General features: G+C 39.8%; 2 protein-coding genes across 3 annotated transcripts; one reads left to right on the top strand and one right to left on the bottom strand.

The window, feature by feature from the left end:
• Positions 1–109: 109 nt before the first annotated feature.
• Positions 110–4,529, top strand: LOC147054694 (acidic leucine-rich nuclear phosphoprotein 32 family member A). Its single transcript, XM_085916882.1, has 7 exons — positions 110–560; positions 1,110–1,239; positions 2,981–3,074; positions 3,432–3,556; positions 3,637–3,779; positions 3,867–4,064; positions 4,293–4,529. The coding sequence occupies exons 1-7, from the start codon at positions 550–552 to the stop codon at positions 4,408–4,410; spliced, it is 819 nt and encodes a 272-aa protein (XP_085773008.1). The 5' UTR covers positions 110–549; the 3' UTR covers positions 4,411–4,529.
• Positions 4,530–5,299: 770 nt separating this feature from the next.
• On the bottom strand, positions 5,300–15,001 carry golim4a (golgi integral membrane protein 4a). Of its 2 annotated transcripts, none has more exons than XM_085916933.1 (16): positions 14,399–15,000; positions 11,135–11,209; positions 10,943–10,992; positions 10,686–10,739; positions 10,445–10,595; positions 9,828–9,910; positions 9,554–9,637; positions 8,964–9,146; positions 8,650–8,883; positions 8,158–8,414; positions 7,926–7,999; positions 7,788–7,837; positions 7,401–7,613; positions 7,212–7,280; positions 6,756–6,845; positions 5,300–6,120 (listed from the first exon to the last, which is right to left on the bottom strand). In XM_085916933.1, the coding sequence occupies exons 1-16, from the start codon at positions 14,583–14,585 to the stop codon at positions 6,001–6,003; spliced, it is 1,974 nt and encodes a 657-aa protein (XP_085773059.1). In that variant the 5' UTR covers positions 14,586–15,000; the 3' UTR covers positions 5,300–6,000. The 2 variants fall into 2 exon arrangements, with proteins under 2 accessions (XP_085773059.1, XP_085773060.1); XM_085916934.1 differs by having other exon boundaries at positions 5,999–6,146; positions 14,399–15,001.
• Between the last annotated feature and the right edge of the window lie 72 nt (positions 15,002–15,073).

Raw genomic sequence — 15,073 nt, 5'->3', positions numbered from 1 at the left:
TAAAGGGTGGATGAAGATCTTGTTATACATTTTAACTATTATGCAAACGCCCAATAAATGAGGGTCTCAAAACACATTAAAATGTTGAAACAGTATTGATGACACAAATTCCGAGCTAAGGAAGCCTCCAGTAACATGAGATATGAGGTAGCAGCAGCAGCCATTATATAACAAAGAAGGCAACTCAGGGCAAAGAAAACATTTCTCACGTCTAATAACTTCCTCTCATCTCTTGCTAGTTAAGGTAATCAAAATGTCAAATTTGATTATTTTTCACTTTGACAATCTGTTATAGCAACCTTGTAATATTTTCCACCTTCCTCACTTGAGCACGGTTGCTAGGCAACACAGGAGCACCAGTCCTGTAGCACCAGGAGCGCCGTCTCACCTGACCGAGGCACTTCAGGAGTAGGAGGAAAGTTAGTGGCAGAGAACGCCAACACAAGATTTTGCCTTCATGGGTCACGACTGCACCTTCGCACGGCCCAATGGTATGACTCGCAATGTGTTGTTAAAGGCTGGCAGAGTTCACCAGCACACGATTGGGACATGTCGGAAAGGTAAGCCCACGCTAATATTGTTTGACGCCAAAATTCTGTTAATACTTAAACTTTTAATCGTTTTCTTTTTATATTATTTACTATAAGTCTGCATAATAGCAAAGTTATGATTTTATATTTTGGCATTGAAACAAGTTTAAGATTGGAACCAGGCATTTAAACAACGCAATTAAACCACAAATTAAGTTTGGAATTTGTAATGTAGTTTGTAATGTAGAATTTATAACAATACCAGTTTTGTTTATTTCTTTTAAAAAAAACTACAAATTTTAAAGTATTGATTTATTTAAATGAGTAAACCTGCCTGATTAATTAAGCCTCATCAAATATTTGAGGAGGGCATAAAGTCAGTAGATAACTAAGGCTCAAACTAGTTTATTTTGCACTTTGAAATCAATGTAATAAATTATAAAAGGGCACACAGACTATTATAAACCAGTGACAGACCTCCTCAGGTATCGCAGGCTGTAACTCAACCACCCGCCTGGTGGTCAGGTTCTGACTCCAGAGCTTCCATGACAGCACATGCACTTCTCCTTCTCCTTTCAGTTCTTCTGGTGTGAACACTCTCAGCGACAGCCTCCCCAAATCTCACTTGTCCCATTACTCTGAGCTCGGTGTGGCACACTTGCCCGCCTCCGTGCACCGGAGTCCTGATTCTGGACTTGGATCCACACCTGTGAGTCACTGACAGAAACACAGATATGGGAATTGTCAATATTTTCTGATATACTTCCTTCCCATATACGATATTTATTTGACAATATTTACTATTTACAGATCCCCTTTTCTTCCGGCCTTCTATTTGCTCTTTCATCCAAAAAAGTATTCTCAATACAGTAATTTATGTTTTGTTTGATGTTTTTTTTTTTTTTTGTCATGATGACTGGTCCACTCCATTTTGAAGAAGCTCAAAAGTAGATAATTGTTAATTTTGTTGAAATAAAATGTAATTAGGAATTATTTAATAATTATTAATCCCCACCCTTGTTGAAAATATGTGATATGTCGAGCAGAAAGAGTCTGGAGCAGGCACCAACTTGCTTTAATTTCATCATGGCAAGATATACTCAGTAAATGTAATGAATGTTTATGCTTCTTGAACGTTGGGGTATTTTGATAAGAGTGTCACTGACATGTTAAAACAACCAAGAACTGTTTCACATCGCGGAAAAATGCATTACAGTATGACTCCTTTATGAATCACAAATTTTGTATGCTGTGTTTTAAAAATGGAGTGTGTTTATTCTACATCTGCAATATTTTGTCATGCCTCATCTTGGTGTGAAGCAGCGTCAAAAGGGAGCAGTCCTATTCTTGTGTGGGCAGCGATAGAGGATAGTCTAGAGTTACATGAGGAGGTTGAAAAGGTCAGCGAGGGAGTGACAAAGCACTCCATTAACCACCAAGCCAAATAATCCCATATTTTATAGCACTGCATGAATAGAACTACTATATTAATATTTACTAGACATGATAGCACAATTACTGAGGGTTTACAGCCTCATAATAACTTTTACAAGAAAGAGTTTGGTCAAAAGTGTTAAAGGCCTCCTTACTCCAGGGCCTCTGGGAATCTTAACCCAAACTCATTTGGATTGCAAATGAAGAGAGTGGAGTACCTATGTGGGAACCAACAAATTCTAAAACATGCATCGGTTCACACTCACTGGCCAGTGTTGACATTGAGGGAATAACATTTTATTCGACTCCCATTGTTAATAAAAATATATATATATATATATTCATCATGAGGGCCAGTTATATTTCAGGGGTGCTGAGGCAGTTGATATGTGAACTTGGGATCGCTCCGCAGTGAGGCATGTGTGCTAACCACTGAATCACTGTGCTGCCCAGTTGAGAATGCCTAAAAAGGGTCTATTATGCACTTAAATTGGTAGTCTTGTGCATAAAGTCACTCTGAGTGAACATTTCTACTGAGGTAACATCAGGTAACAAGCACATTGCTGCTCTAATAGGCCTTTATGGTTCATTAAACTGCTTGGTGCCATCAGTCCCGCCATTTTCTTACTGCTCGGCCTTCTTTCCACCATTCCGTCCCAGCTGAAATGACATCAAAACAATGAATGGGCTTTGATTATATTTTCTTATCAAATGTGAATCGACCTTCTTTCTGGGGGATATACATACTTCTGATACTTGGCAGTTTTTCATTCCTTTTAGTCTTTGTTCATTATTTGCTTCGTTACCAATGATTGGGTCTCTACATTATTTCATTAGCATACAGTACATGTTTGTTTTAGGTGGAAGCTTTATATATAATAAGGCTGCATTAAACCACACACAAAAAAATATACAGTTTGATGAGGAATCACAATCTGCAATTTGAGGACAGTTATGTTGAGTGATTTCATGCCTCAACCCCAACCCGAGTTTCTTTTTTTTTTTTTTGCACAAAGCTTCCAGCCAACCGCTTCCGGTTTGCCTCGTGGCATCACCTGCCGCAGTGTGACCTCACCGGAGATCAGCTGACCTGCCCCAGGGTTCGAGAAGGTGTGCCTCAATATGACATAACAGTGGATTGCATGATATTGAAATCATTATTATTTTAAAGGTGTATCATTTGTGGCTGGTAAATATTTTTGTCACAGTCCCCTTTTGAACAGTGGCCAAAATAAAATAAAAATAATAAGATAATATAAATATGCAATTTTTGTGTAATAGTTCCTATGTGTCTTTATCAAATAAAAATACTTCAAATGTTGTGCATACATGTGACCAGGGAGGGTTATATTTTGTCATCTAACGCTCATTAAATATCATCAAAGTTAGCTTAGTTAGACGCTGACATGGCATCACCGTTTTAGAATCAGGTTGGCATATAAAAAGTTATTTTGCTGTCACCCAAAGGGCCATCCGATGACGAGCTCATCCAAAGAGAGGCCTGTGTGGATAGAAGGAGGAGGAAGCGGAGGAGAGAGGAAGAAGGGCAGAGTTGGGAAGAAAGAAGACAAGAAAACTGGGAAAACTGTCTGGTGAGTCATGACATTTTGTGTCCTGTGTGACATGACTAAAGATAAATTCTACCCCTCTAATTGCTGTCTCCTCTCCAAAGGAGCTGAATCTCTCCTACCAGGATTTGGGCGACGATTTCCAGGAGCAAAACTTCCTCCGCATTCTGCGTAGGTTGATACGGGTGGAGCAACTACAGCTGGTTAACAACTCTCTCAGCAACCTGAGTTCTGTCTGTCTGCCAAGGTACAGCAAAGAGGAGCATCACTTCCTTCCTCAGTAATAACCTCGTGCAAAATAAAACAAATACACTTTCCTTTCGGCTATTTTCAGGTGCAGGATACTCAATCTGCACCGGAACCATCTGGTGTCTTTACACCAGTTGCCAAAGCTTCCGGCCGTGGAGCAACTTTGCTTGTCCGAGAATGCCATCAGCTCCCTGGAAGGATTGAATGCATTGAGAAACAGTCCTCTGCGATCTCTAAACTTGACCCTCAATCCAGTGACCTTCTTTCAGGACTACCGTGCACGGTGAGGAACTTTACATAATTGGTTGCCAGTCAATTCCAAATCAAATACTGTAGGACAGCTCATTAAACACATTTTTAGCAGAAGTTACTGAAATAAATACCCCCAAAATTTCAATATAAAATGAAAATTTGGGCACATTTATTACAGTGAATCTACTGTCCTGCTTTTTGATGTAAAGGAGCTGCATGCTCCAATCAGGCCCTCTCCTACTCAGTTTTCTGCCTCCAGAGTGTTCTCCTTCTTGCCAAATCTTGAAATCCTGGATGGAGTTCCGATGCTGCCAGAAGACCAGCTGCACACTGGATATCACTTCCCACAAATCACGAGGATGTGCAACATTTTGTGACATTTGTGCTCTGCAGACTTTACATTTACTCAGAAGAGGGGGAAAAAAACGTTTTTTACCTTAAGTATGCCACAACTGTTGCCAAAACCAACATAACTAGAATACACGTGCAGGCATTTTTGTTGGAGGTTCGAGCAATTGAAACATGTTGATAGGCCTTCAGGAGATAACAAGGCTAATCGACTACATTACCTGTCATTAGCTATGCCTGTTTACATGGTTGTTTTAACATAGATATGTAAACGTTTTAGGATGATGACAGGAATAAACAAAAACAAAAGTGATTTGATAAAAATGTGTTTTGGAATTGTTTCATCCGAACCTCAGTTTTCCACTGCTCATCCTATTTAGGGTCATGGTCGACCCAACTTTGGGCTTCAGAACCAGATTTTCATCTAAACCTGTAGTGGACTGTACTGTATTTCAATGAAATCTTCATGTGGTATGGGAGAGCTCATTAACACTGCAGTGGGGAAATTAAATGCAGAAGACAAGGTTTAAGTCAGGGGCTTTGCGACCAGCAGGGAGTAGTGTTAAAATGTAATCATCGGAAGTTGTTTTATGATCATTTCCCCCCTAGTATTATGGGCAGGCAAAATATCACCACTTAGAGCTGCAGTCTCGTCACAACCGAATTAATATTTTGTACAGTGAGTAATAAAAAGGAAATTGGCATGTTTTGCATTGCTTAACTCTTATATTAGGCAATATATCATAAACCTCATCCTCTGACCCTTTGAAATGTCATGACACTGTCTTATATACATTATGTTGTGAATAGTTATGTGACAATATTAAGATATTGTCAGACAAAATACTAACATTCAATATAATGAAGTTTCAAAATAACATTAACAAGTAGTGAAATCAATAACCAGGGCAAACAAAATACAATTGAAATCTTTATTCCACACAAAACATTCAGTTGATAAAATATCGGTCATTAAAATGCCACTTTTGCTTCAAATACAGTTGAAAAATATACAAAAAGACAGCATTATTTCATTGTACATTGTAATGAAAATTGCATCGGATTTGTTAACGAAAAACTTTTAAAAAAGTGGACATGATAAGGCAGAAATTTCTTGTTCGCATGCCATCTTTCCATATACTATACGTTTGAAAATGCAAAATGAGAAATCTGAATGGAAAGGCACATGTCCGTGTGACAAACTTGGCTTGAAATTGCACCTTGCTTGATTGTCAAAGGCGTCACAATCAATCAATAAATAAAAGAACAAGTGATTGATTGGAATACCAGATGAACATTTTACTGTGACCTTTTTAAACAAAGATTAACTTATCTTTTTGACTTTACAGCAATCTTGCTGAAAGTACATTCTTTGCATGTGTAGAAAGTATGAATATAAAAAACAAAAACAAAAAAAAACCACATTGTACAGCATGTAAAACCATCCTCGCCAATTACATTCCGTTCAATTGCACAGTGAAAGCGGATCGGTTCCAACAAAAGCCTTGGCCATCTCCAGGAGTTCGATCCCAATCGTCCTTCTTGGAGTCTTGAGTGAATGGCTGTTAGCTTCATTTTTGGGAATGAGGACGACGAACTTCTCAGTGTTTCTTTCAGATTTACATTTCCGCCCGTCGAACGGTTCCCTTGTCTCGACCGGGTCCCTCTTCCTCAGCTTCCTCTTCCTCGTAATTCTCTTCCTCAGGGTCTTTGCCGTGAGGCTCTCTCTTGTGTGCTCCCTGCATACGAGTGCATCTCACTGCCACTTATGTCATAACAAGCAAATGACATTTTAAAACCATTTGGCATAAAACTGAGGCTGACAATGTCAACATACAACTTTTTGTAACATATTCTTATCATCCACAAAAAAACGTTCTGCAGTTTCCCCCCCCCCTATGATTTTCTACTCTACACCTTGGTTATATCATGGCTGCTCTGCATGTGGTGTGAGACAAGCAAGGGAAATCACAACACCTAGTTTCATCACCTGTATTTTTTTTTTATCCTTATGAGGAAAAAATGGAAGCACCTTGAGGTCAAGTACTTGCTTATTCAAGCAGATGATATATCCAGCAATTAATTAGGGGCACAGAGGTGCATGACTTTCTCAGTGCACACAGCAAAATCCATAAACTCTTTAACTTGGCCAGATCAGACTTGAAAAAGAGACCTTTGTCTTAGTGGATTTTTATTTTCCAGTTAAAGGAATTGATTGATTTTGATTGAGTCCGCTGCAAAATACAATCCTCTGTGGATTTCAATAAGTATTTGGATGTACAGAGCAAATACGACATAACCTTTTGCAGGCTGTGATGTTCAAACGAGACTACCCAACCAACAACATAGAAAAATGATATACCAAGTAACAGACCTGTTCTGTGTTCTCCTCAATGTATGTCTCCTCCTCATCCTCCTCCAGTTTGTCCTCCCTCTCCTTCTCACCAGCAATGTCCTCCTGAGCCTTTTAGATCAGAGGCATGACATAAGTGACTCATGTAGTGGCAATTAAAAAAAAAGATCAACCATTTTACAAAAAATACATTGGAAGTAAGATATGGGGGGGGATGCCTTTCTTGACACTATAAAGGGCGGAGGACATTTGCCTAAACAGAAAATGTACTATCAGATAAATGGCGTGCAAATTTGGTCAGGTTCATATGAGCATTCAAACTATCGGATCAAGTACAATTAAAGTTTTATTGTTTAATTAACTGATGGCCCACCACTCACTCAACTAGTAAATAGTAATGTTCTTTAGAAGAAAAAAAAAAAATCCTATTATGCCAGTCTCATATAACCATAACTAACAAATGGTGTTAGTTATCACCTCCTCCTCAGCATCCTCCTGATACTGGTCATCTGGATTGTCCTCCTGCTGATCCGGGTTTCCGGCAATCTGGAGAGAGACACGCACGTGGGCTCACATGATGTCATATGTCCGCTTGGATTGTTACCCTTTCAAGCGATACCATCTCCCTTTGGCTATATTCCAATTCTTCTCAGCGCATCCACTCACCACCAGCTCATCCTCCATAGCAGGATTCTCGGGGCCTTCATGTGAGTCTACGTGCTTGGCTTTTGCCGGCTCCTCCTCCTCTTCTTCTTCCTTCAGAACGTCATCCTTCTTAACACGATGATGTGACTGGTCTTCCTCTGCTTCTTCAAATTCATCCTCTCCCTGGTTGTTAGGATCATCCTCGGGGTCTAGTTCACCGCCGACGATGGCACCCTGAGGTAGAGTAAAAGGCAGAGGGGAACTAAACACACAAAACAATTGTTTCACTTTTGCTGTTGGAATCTGTTTTGGTTTTCCAATTTCTTGTTGGAAACTTTCAACCTGGTGTGTGCATGTAAAACAAAGTTAGGCCTGACGAGCTTGATATAACAAGGACAAAGAAATCACCTGCTGATGTGGCACCTTCATTCCACCGTGTAACAAGACAGAATGTTTCTCTGTGGGGGAAAAACAAAAAAATAAAAAATAAATAAACTCCTCTGACAAGGTTTCAAAAACATACTAGATGTGAATATTACGTTTTACCTTCTTTACTGTCAGTGTGATGCATTTCTCGTTGGTCTAGATCATGGTCCATGTCTTCGTACTCGGCCTTCTTCCTGAGAACAAAAACATAATACACAGCTCATCCCAGAACTCCTAAAATGTCTTAGGAATGGCACTTTTTGACTTCAAATGTGTTCATTTTCGGTCCAAACATGCTTGTATTGATCACATTGTCACTCGCTGCATGCAGCTGTCTGTGAGTTCATCTGACCTTTGTTGCTCCTCTCTTAGCAGCTGCTCCTGTCGGTCAGCCTCCTGATGTTGCTGCTTCTCCCTCTCCTGTTCTTCCTTCAGCTTTTCCTCCCTCTCCCTCAACACCTTCTCTCTCTGGGCCTGCAGGGAGTCCTGTCGCATTTGGATCAAGCGGCGCTCTTCGGCCTTCTGAGCTTCCAGGCGCTGCTGCTCCTGCTGCTGCTCGTAAGCGGATTTGGCGCCCTTCACCTGACTGTGCGCCCCTTGCTGTGGCTTCTGAAATACAGATTTATTTTCATCTTATAATTATGTGAGACAAAGGTGCATCATACCTCCTAAGGGAAATTTTAAAATGAAACAACAAGTGGAGGAAATTACTTTTTAACAACTTATTTTGGGGGTAGAAGCTAATTGAGTTGCGTGGTGGGTTTGTCTTTAAAAAAAAAATGCAGTTATTGACTGTGAAACATGCTCAGAATTATGAAGTTCAGATAAATAAACAGATTCTGACAAGTAGCGGATGTTTCTGGCTGTCCAAGGCGTTCTCATCTGGCTGTTCCAGTTCTTGCTCGCTTTCATCCTCTTCCTGTTGCTCCTCCCGCTGTTGATCCTCCTCTAGCTTTTGAGGCTGTCCTGCTTGGGCCATTTCTTCCTCAGCCAGCTCCCTCTTCCTCTCTGCATCTCCCTCCTCGTCTTTCTCTGACGTGGTGGGGTGAGATTGGACTTTGGGCTCTTGCTGATCCAACTGAAACAAAATTTTGATGTGAACACAAATATCTTGTTGGTTAAGTCTAGGGGGGGGGGGGGGGAATACTATCACATTACCCTGGACGCAGTATCATGGTGATCCTCTTTCAGTACAGGCACCTCCTCATTTGGCTGCCTCAATACAAAGGCCTGCTGAGACTTTGGATCTGGTTGCTGGAGCACAGAGTTTTGCTCAGGCTGTCTCAAGTTTGGTGCCTTGTTAAGGGACTCCTTCAGCTCTTTGTATTCATTAACTTGTACCTACAATAGCAGCACCACAGGGTTTAAACAAACATATCAGGAGAGAAGAACTTGATGTGATCTTAGAAATGTCTCTGAACTGTAAAATGCATGACAGTAATCCCTTGCTACATCGTGGTTCGATAAATGCGGCTTCAGTACATCGCAGTGAGATTAAACTTTTAAGTATTAAGTCATACTAACGTTTCCTTTTAGTCAGTTTGTCACTATTTATAAATATATAAATACTATTAAGGAGAGCCAGACAAATCTGCTCTTCTGTTATTTGACTTAGACTAGTATTTAATATTAACAATAGTGTTATATTGTTATATTAATATCAACACAGTGGCTAGATCTTAAGTCTTCTGAGAGTCTTCTTAAGTCTTATTTTCATACCATACTGTTTGTATGAACTGTTTGCCTACCTGAGCTGCCGCTAGCGCATTCTTGTGGTCTTCTAGTGACAGCGTGATCTGATCGTGTGTCTTCTTCAGGTCTTGATGCCTCAACTGAACACAAAGATAACAACATTATTCAAAGCAACATGAAATAGGACTCATTCTCTGCATTTTCCCCTCAATTCTTTGGAGATCCCAGTGCCTAAAACCTATTATACAACAGAACATACACCTTAACAGGCCAGCAACTGATTACAAAGAAGGAAGCAACAAGTCTGTTAAGTAGATTAAAAAGTCTCACCTGAGTATCCTGTAGTTGGAGGTGAATGTCATGATGGGCTTTTCTTAGCTGCTTATTTTCTTCTCTGAGGTTAAATACATTGTCTGCAGATAGAAAAGGGAGGCTTGAAAATTCCATTATCTACATTACAATCTTATCCTGAAAAAAAAAGTAATACCCTTTATGTAGAACCTTCCATCTACACTGTGGGTAAGTGAAATGTATCATAGCTGACATTGAGTGAGAGGCCTCTGGTCTGCACTGTGCAGTCAATAGCAGAGCACAGACGCAAACAATCATACACAAGCACACACACACACCTATCTAAGGTCAAGAAATGTCAATTCTTTGATTAACTCAACATGCATGCTTTGGGCGTGAGGGAGGAAACCAGCGTACCAGGAGTAAACACACACAAATATGGAGAGAAAATCCAAAATCCACATAGAAATGTTCTGACCCGGAATGTCAAACTGTGAGACAGATGTGCTAACCACAGATAACATGTAGTTACTAGTTATGTCACAAGGTGGCGACAAAGCAGGAATATTGAAAGTGTGATGGTTGTGGCTCAACAACAGCATATGGCAAATAGAACTAGACATACTCATAATTATTCAATAAAATGAAATCAGCACCTTTCAGATGGGCCACCTCACTTTCTTTGACTTGCTGCAGTTTTTCATAGCGCTCTCTGTGCTCTTCTAGCAGCCGGTTGTGATCATTTCCCTGCATCTGATGCTGCTCTTGCATATCAAAAAACTGCTTCTTCAGATCCTCGTGTTGGTTCTGAGAGACAACTCGGAGGTCATTGCGGTCGTCATTTTACAAGACGAACATTACGGTATTTATATTTGCTGGGACAAAGCGACTCCGAACCTTGAGCATCTGATGTTGCACGTGTAGCGAGCTCAGTTTGCTGCTGGACTCTTGCTGTGTGAGAGCACAAACAAAATGTTGTAAAAACACACTTCTCTTTAATGTTCAGTCTTACTAGTCAAACAGCTCGTGGGAGACACACCACACACATTGAACAATGGAAAGCTGACAAAGACAAAATCGAAATAAAATTGAATATTTGAATGATCATTTCAAATAAAAGATAAGGTTAAGATGCTTAATGAGAAATAAAGTACCTTTTCTTTATTCAGTGACTGTTGTGATTCCAGTTTATACACCAGGTAATCTGGAAAAGAATAAAAAAAAGGTTGGTTTAAAAAAAAAAAACAAAAAAAAAAAACATTAAACTTGTTTAAAATGTGTAAATTTTAACATCAGCATTGGTCATTTTGCACGAAGCATCTGAATGTTCCTATTTATCATCTCACCTTCTTTGGCCTTTTTGTGCTCTAACCTCTCCTTCTGAAGCGACTTCTCTAGTCTTGATCGATGCTCATACACCACTGCAAATGTGAAGATGAAGAAAGGAGGGGAAACATTGTGATATGGCGACAAGGCAGGAGTTTAATTTGAAATGAGCATTTTTGACTGATCAATGTCAGTACAAACTAAAGTGTTAAAGAGATCATCTTATCCATAGTTTGAATAAGCCAATCATGTGTCATGTCATGACTGTTTATTTGCCTTCTTTTTAAAAAAGTTATCGTTCCTGACACTTAATTTTTCACAGTGTAACATTGTTCCTAAAGTATTTTTTTTTGTTTCTCTCAATATTATCACAATATTACCATGCCTACTGTGGCCTTATCACCGTTACGCTATAAGATTTTGACATTGAGTGACACATTACGATAATAAAAGGTCTTCTAAAACGTGCGCAGTACACAGCAGTCTTTTTCTCTGTTGTGGAAGAATTAGCAACCATTGTCTCGGTTTCAAGCCAATTTCCAATACAGCCTGATGACAGAGACTTAACTTTATTCATCCCTTGGATTGCTCCCTTAGAAATTCTGGTCCAGCAGCATTCATACCGCAGAGTGGGTATATAAAGACACACAGATGACATGAGCGGAAACTTAATAGGCCCCAAGAAAACGCTGCCGCTCACAATGGCGCCATCACAGGAAACCAGTAAATGCGACAAGCTATAAGTCAGCAAAGCAATAAGACAAAATGCCAAAACAAAGGAAACAAATAACTGAAAAGAAATGCTTGCTGAGAAAAGGTCCAAATAACAACAGACGCTCACGGCAGCGCATAAAAAAAAAAAAAAAAAAAAAAAATATATATATATATATATATATATATATATATATATATATATATATATATATATATATATATATATATATATATATATATATATATATATAAAGAGGGCAGCACTGGTTAATTGTGTGAGTATAATTTGAGGTTAGCATGTTCATAAACACGAAATGGGCCCATTTTTGTAATGTTTTGAAACTCCTCCTATTGTCATGTGTCAAAGTCAAGGCCTCGGGGCCAGATACGGCCCGCCACATCATTTTATGTGGCCCGCGAAGACAAATTGTGCATCAAATTCGTGTGTCATGACTAAAATTGCAAATGTATTTATTTATTTATTTATTTATCTATTTATTTATTTATTTATTTATTTATTTATTTTATTTGACCAGTTCTTACTCATCTGATTTGAAAACGAGTTATTTGTCACTTTGTTTAGTCGCTTTTACTGTATATAATATGAGGTGCTCATACATTTATTTGGGTTGACAGTCGTCATGGCCCTCCGAAAGAAGCTATGACTACAACGCGGCCTGCGAAAAAAAGGAGTTTGACACCCCTGGTCTATAATGATTACCCTCATTCAGAAATGTAGAATAGAAGGAACAGGAAACAATCAACACTCATCCATTGGTATCAAGTTACACCAACTGTATAAATGCTGAGTGTCCAACACCACAATGTGAAGTCAAACTAGTTACACAGGAAAAGGGCCTATTTAAAGTGCCATCTTGTACTGACGTGTACTCGGGAAGCAAACATGAAACACAGGTATGAAGTATCTTGTTAAATATTTGGACAATAAAGTCAGATTCTCACCTCATCACTTCAAAACACATCTTTGCAAAATAGGTTTGTCATCATACCAACATTTTAAAATGACTTGCACGTTTTCTTTAAAGCCCTTCAGCATTCTGTAATGGAACACAAGTGTCAATAATAGTGAATAGTGCCCCTTAGCTCCAGCTGCCCCATTTACACACACACCATCAATGAAATGGTGCTGCCGTTGGAGTTGGTCTAATGGGCATAGCGTTCTATTAGGCCCTTCCTGACTTGGAGAACTTGTGGCACAGTGCCAGAACATAAAGAGTCTATGAAATGGGCTTTTGTCTTGAAATGGAAACTGACAAAAACAAGGCTGTTGTTTTAAAAAATATATATAGAAGAAAAGAAACATAGTAGTAATATTTTCATTGCATACACATTAAGGGAAACATTTTGGGTACGTGTTTCAATGTTATGGGTCAGGTGAAGAAAATACTGTTGGCAAATAATTAAACTCAAACACTTCAGTTCCAGATGTATGAAGTGCAAAACAATTCAGAATTGCTAAATACAGGCTAGGAAAGTCTGATTACCAACCATTATTTGGCATACTGGTTTTTTTTTTCTTTTCAACATGAAATGATCAGTATTTTCCAATGCAACTTTAAGCTTTAGTCATCGGTTTTTGTTCAAGTCAACCATATTCATTAATTATTTTACGTCACTGGAATTACCCTGGCTTCTATTGTTGACAAATGTTATGAACAGGTCTAGTCATAGAGGATCAAGGCAGCATGAATGAGTTGATCCAGGGTTTGATGTTTAAAAAAAAAAAAAAAAGTTGGACATTTACCAAAACAACCATCGGCTTTAAAGGTACAGGCCTCCATAGTAAGGAAAACAGACTTTTTAATGTCTGTCTACAAGTAGTCTGAGTGCCTGCACGGGTAAAACATCAATTGATTGTCACCAGTCGTGATTGGCCGATTTCAGTGAAAAAGAAGGTATCTAAAACGAGTTAATTACATCAAGACAAGTTATGTGGAATACAAAGTTTACAATAATTATTATTTACAATCGATGAACGAAGGCATATATGCAAGACGCCTGGAAACTGTTTAGAAATGTAAAAAAAAAATGCACAATGTCGCCATTAATCCATGCTCTCCTAGTGCTTTAAGGCAAATAGTAGAGATTGTTTTGGTAGCAACTGTAGTCTGAGGACTACAGACTACACCCAAGTATATTTGGGTGTGTGCGTGTATGTGGAGGGGGGGGGGGGGGGGGGGGTCCTGTATTAAGCATTAGACCCCACCACCTCTGAGGGCAAAAAGACAGAGAATCCACTTAGCTGGGAGTTGAGCTCTTTGCTAAAACGTAACCTGGTCAGAAGATTAAACAGCACCCTGGGATAAAGGTCATGACCTGTCTTTCAGAGAACGACCATCAGTTTACTGTACTCACAATTGAGTTGCTGCAACTTCCCAACACCTACTACTGCTTTTTGGAGTTTTGTCATGCTTCACGCCGAATTGAACTGGAGTTTGGTCTTACAAAGTTCCAAACAACAAAATCGAAAAGTGTGTTGAAACGAGCGCAGTGCATGCAACATGTCACGCGCAAAGTGGAGTCAATCAGGACATAGTCACTGTGTTTACCTTGGAGCTGAGCCGACAGAGACTCTTGGTGCTGCTGGTACTTTAGTGCCATGGCTTGCGTCCGCTTTAGCTCCTTGTGCATCTCGTACGACACCATGCCGCCGTACATCATTCCGCAGACCACGGTGACGAGTAGGAGAACCTGAAAAATCCTCCGTTGCCTCCGCGAGCACACACCGTTTCCCATGTTGGACCCGCGCCCCTCCCCGCCGCTTGAGCGGGTAAGCGCCGTTTTTACTGCTGGAAACTTCCAGACTCGACTTCCAACCTCAGCTGTCACTCCAAGTCAAGAGACATTTCCACGCAGGTCAGACGGGTTAAGGTAAACATTACTTTCATACGCTAACACCCGCCGCAGTCGTTTTCGCTTCAAAAGTGATCGCGCAGATTTTTACCAAACAACTCGAGGTTCTGAGTCTGCAGAGGAGCGAAAAACTAAAGTCAGCCCGTCCTCTTTGTTACGCCGTGGCTTTTCTCCGATGCAATCCTACAAAAGTTGTGCGAAAAAGTTTGGACCGAAATGGCCAAAGAGGCCTGCATAGCACCTTTAACTTGCGTTACGTGTCACCTCGATAGATCCCTGACATCCAACCGCAAATCAAGAGGAAGTCCCGCCCCCCGAGGAAACAAGATTTACATACTCCCGCCCCTAGAGATATACCGTTCATCTATTGG

This window comes from Syngnathus leptorhynchus, chromosome 7, assembly GCF_054491065.1.
Source record: "Syngnathus leptorhynchus isolate UIUO chromosome 7, UIUO_Slep, whole genome shotgun sequence".
In the NCBI taxonomy this organism is placed as follows: Eukaryota; Metazoa; Chordata; class Actinopteri; order Syngnathiformes; family Syngnathidae; genus Syngnathus; species Syngnathus leptorhynchus.
The sequence above is the reverse complement of the archived record's forward strand: the minus strand, read 5'-3'. Positions and strand labels throughout refer to the sequence as shown.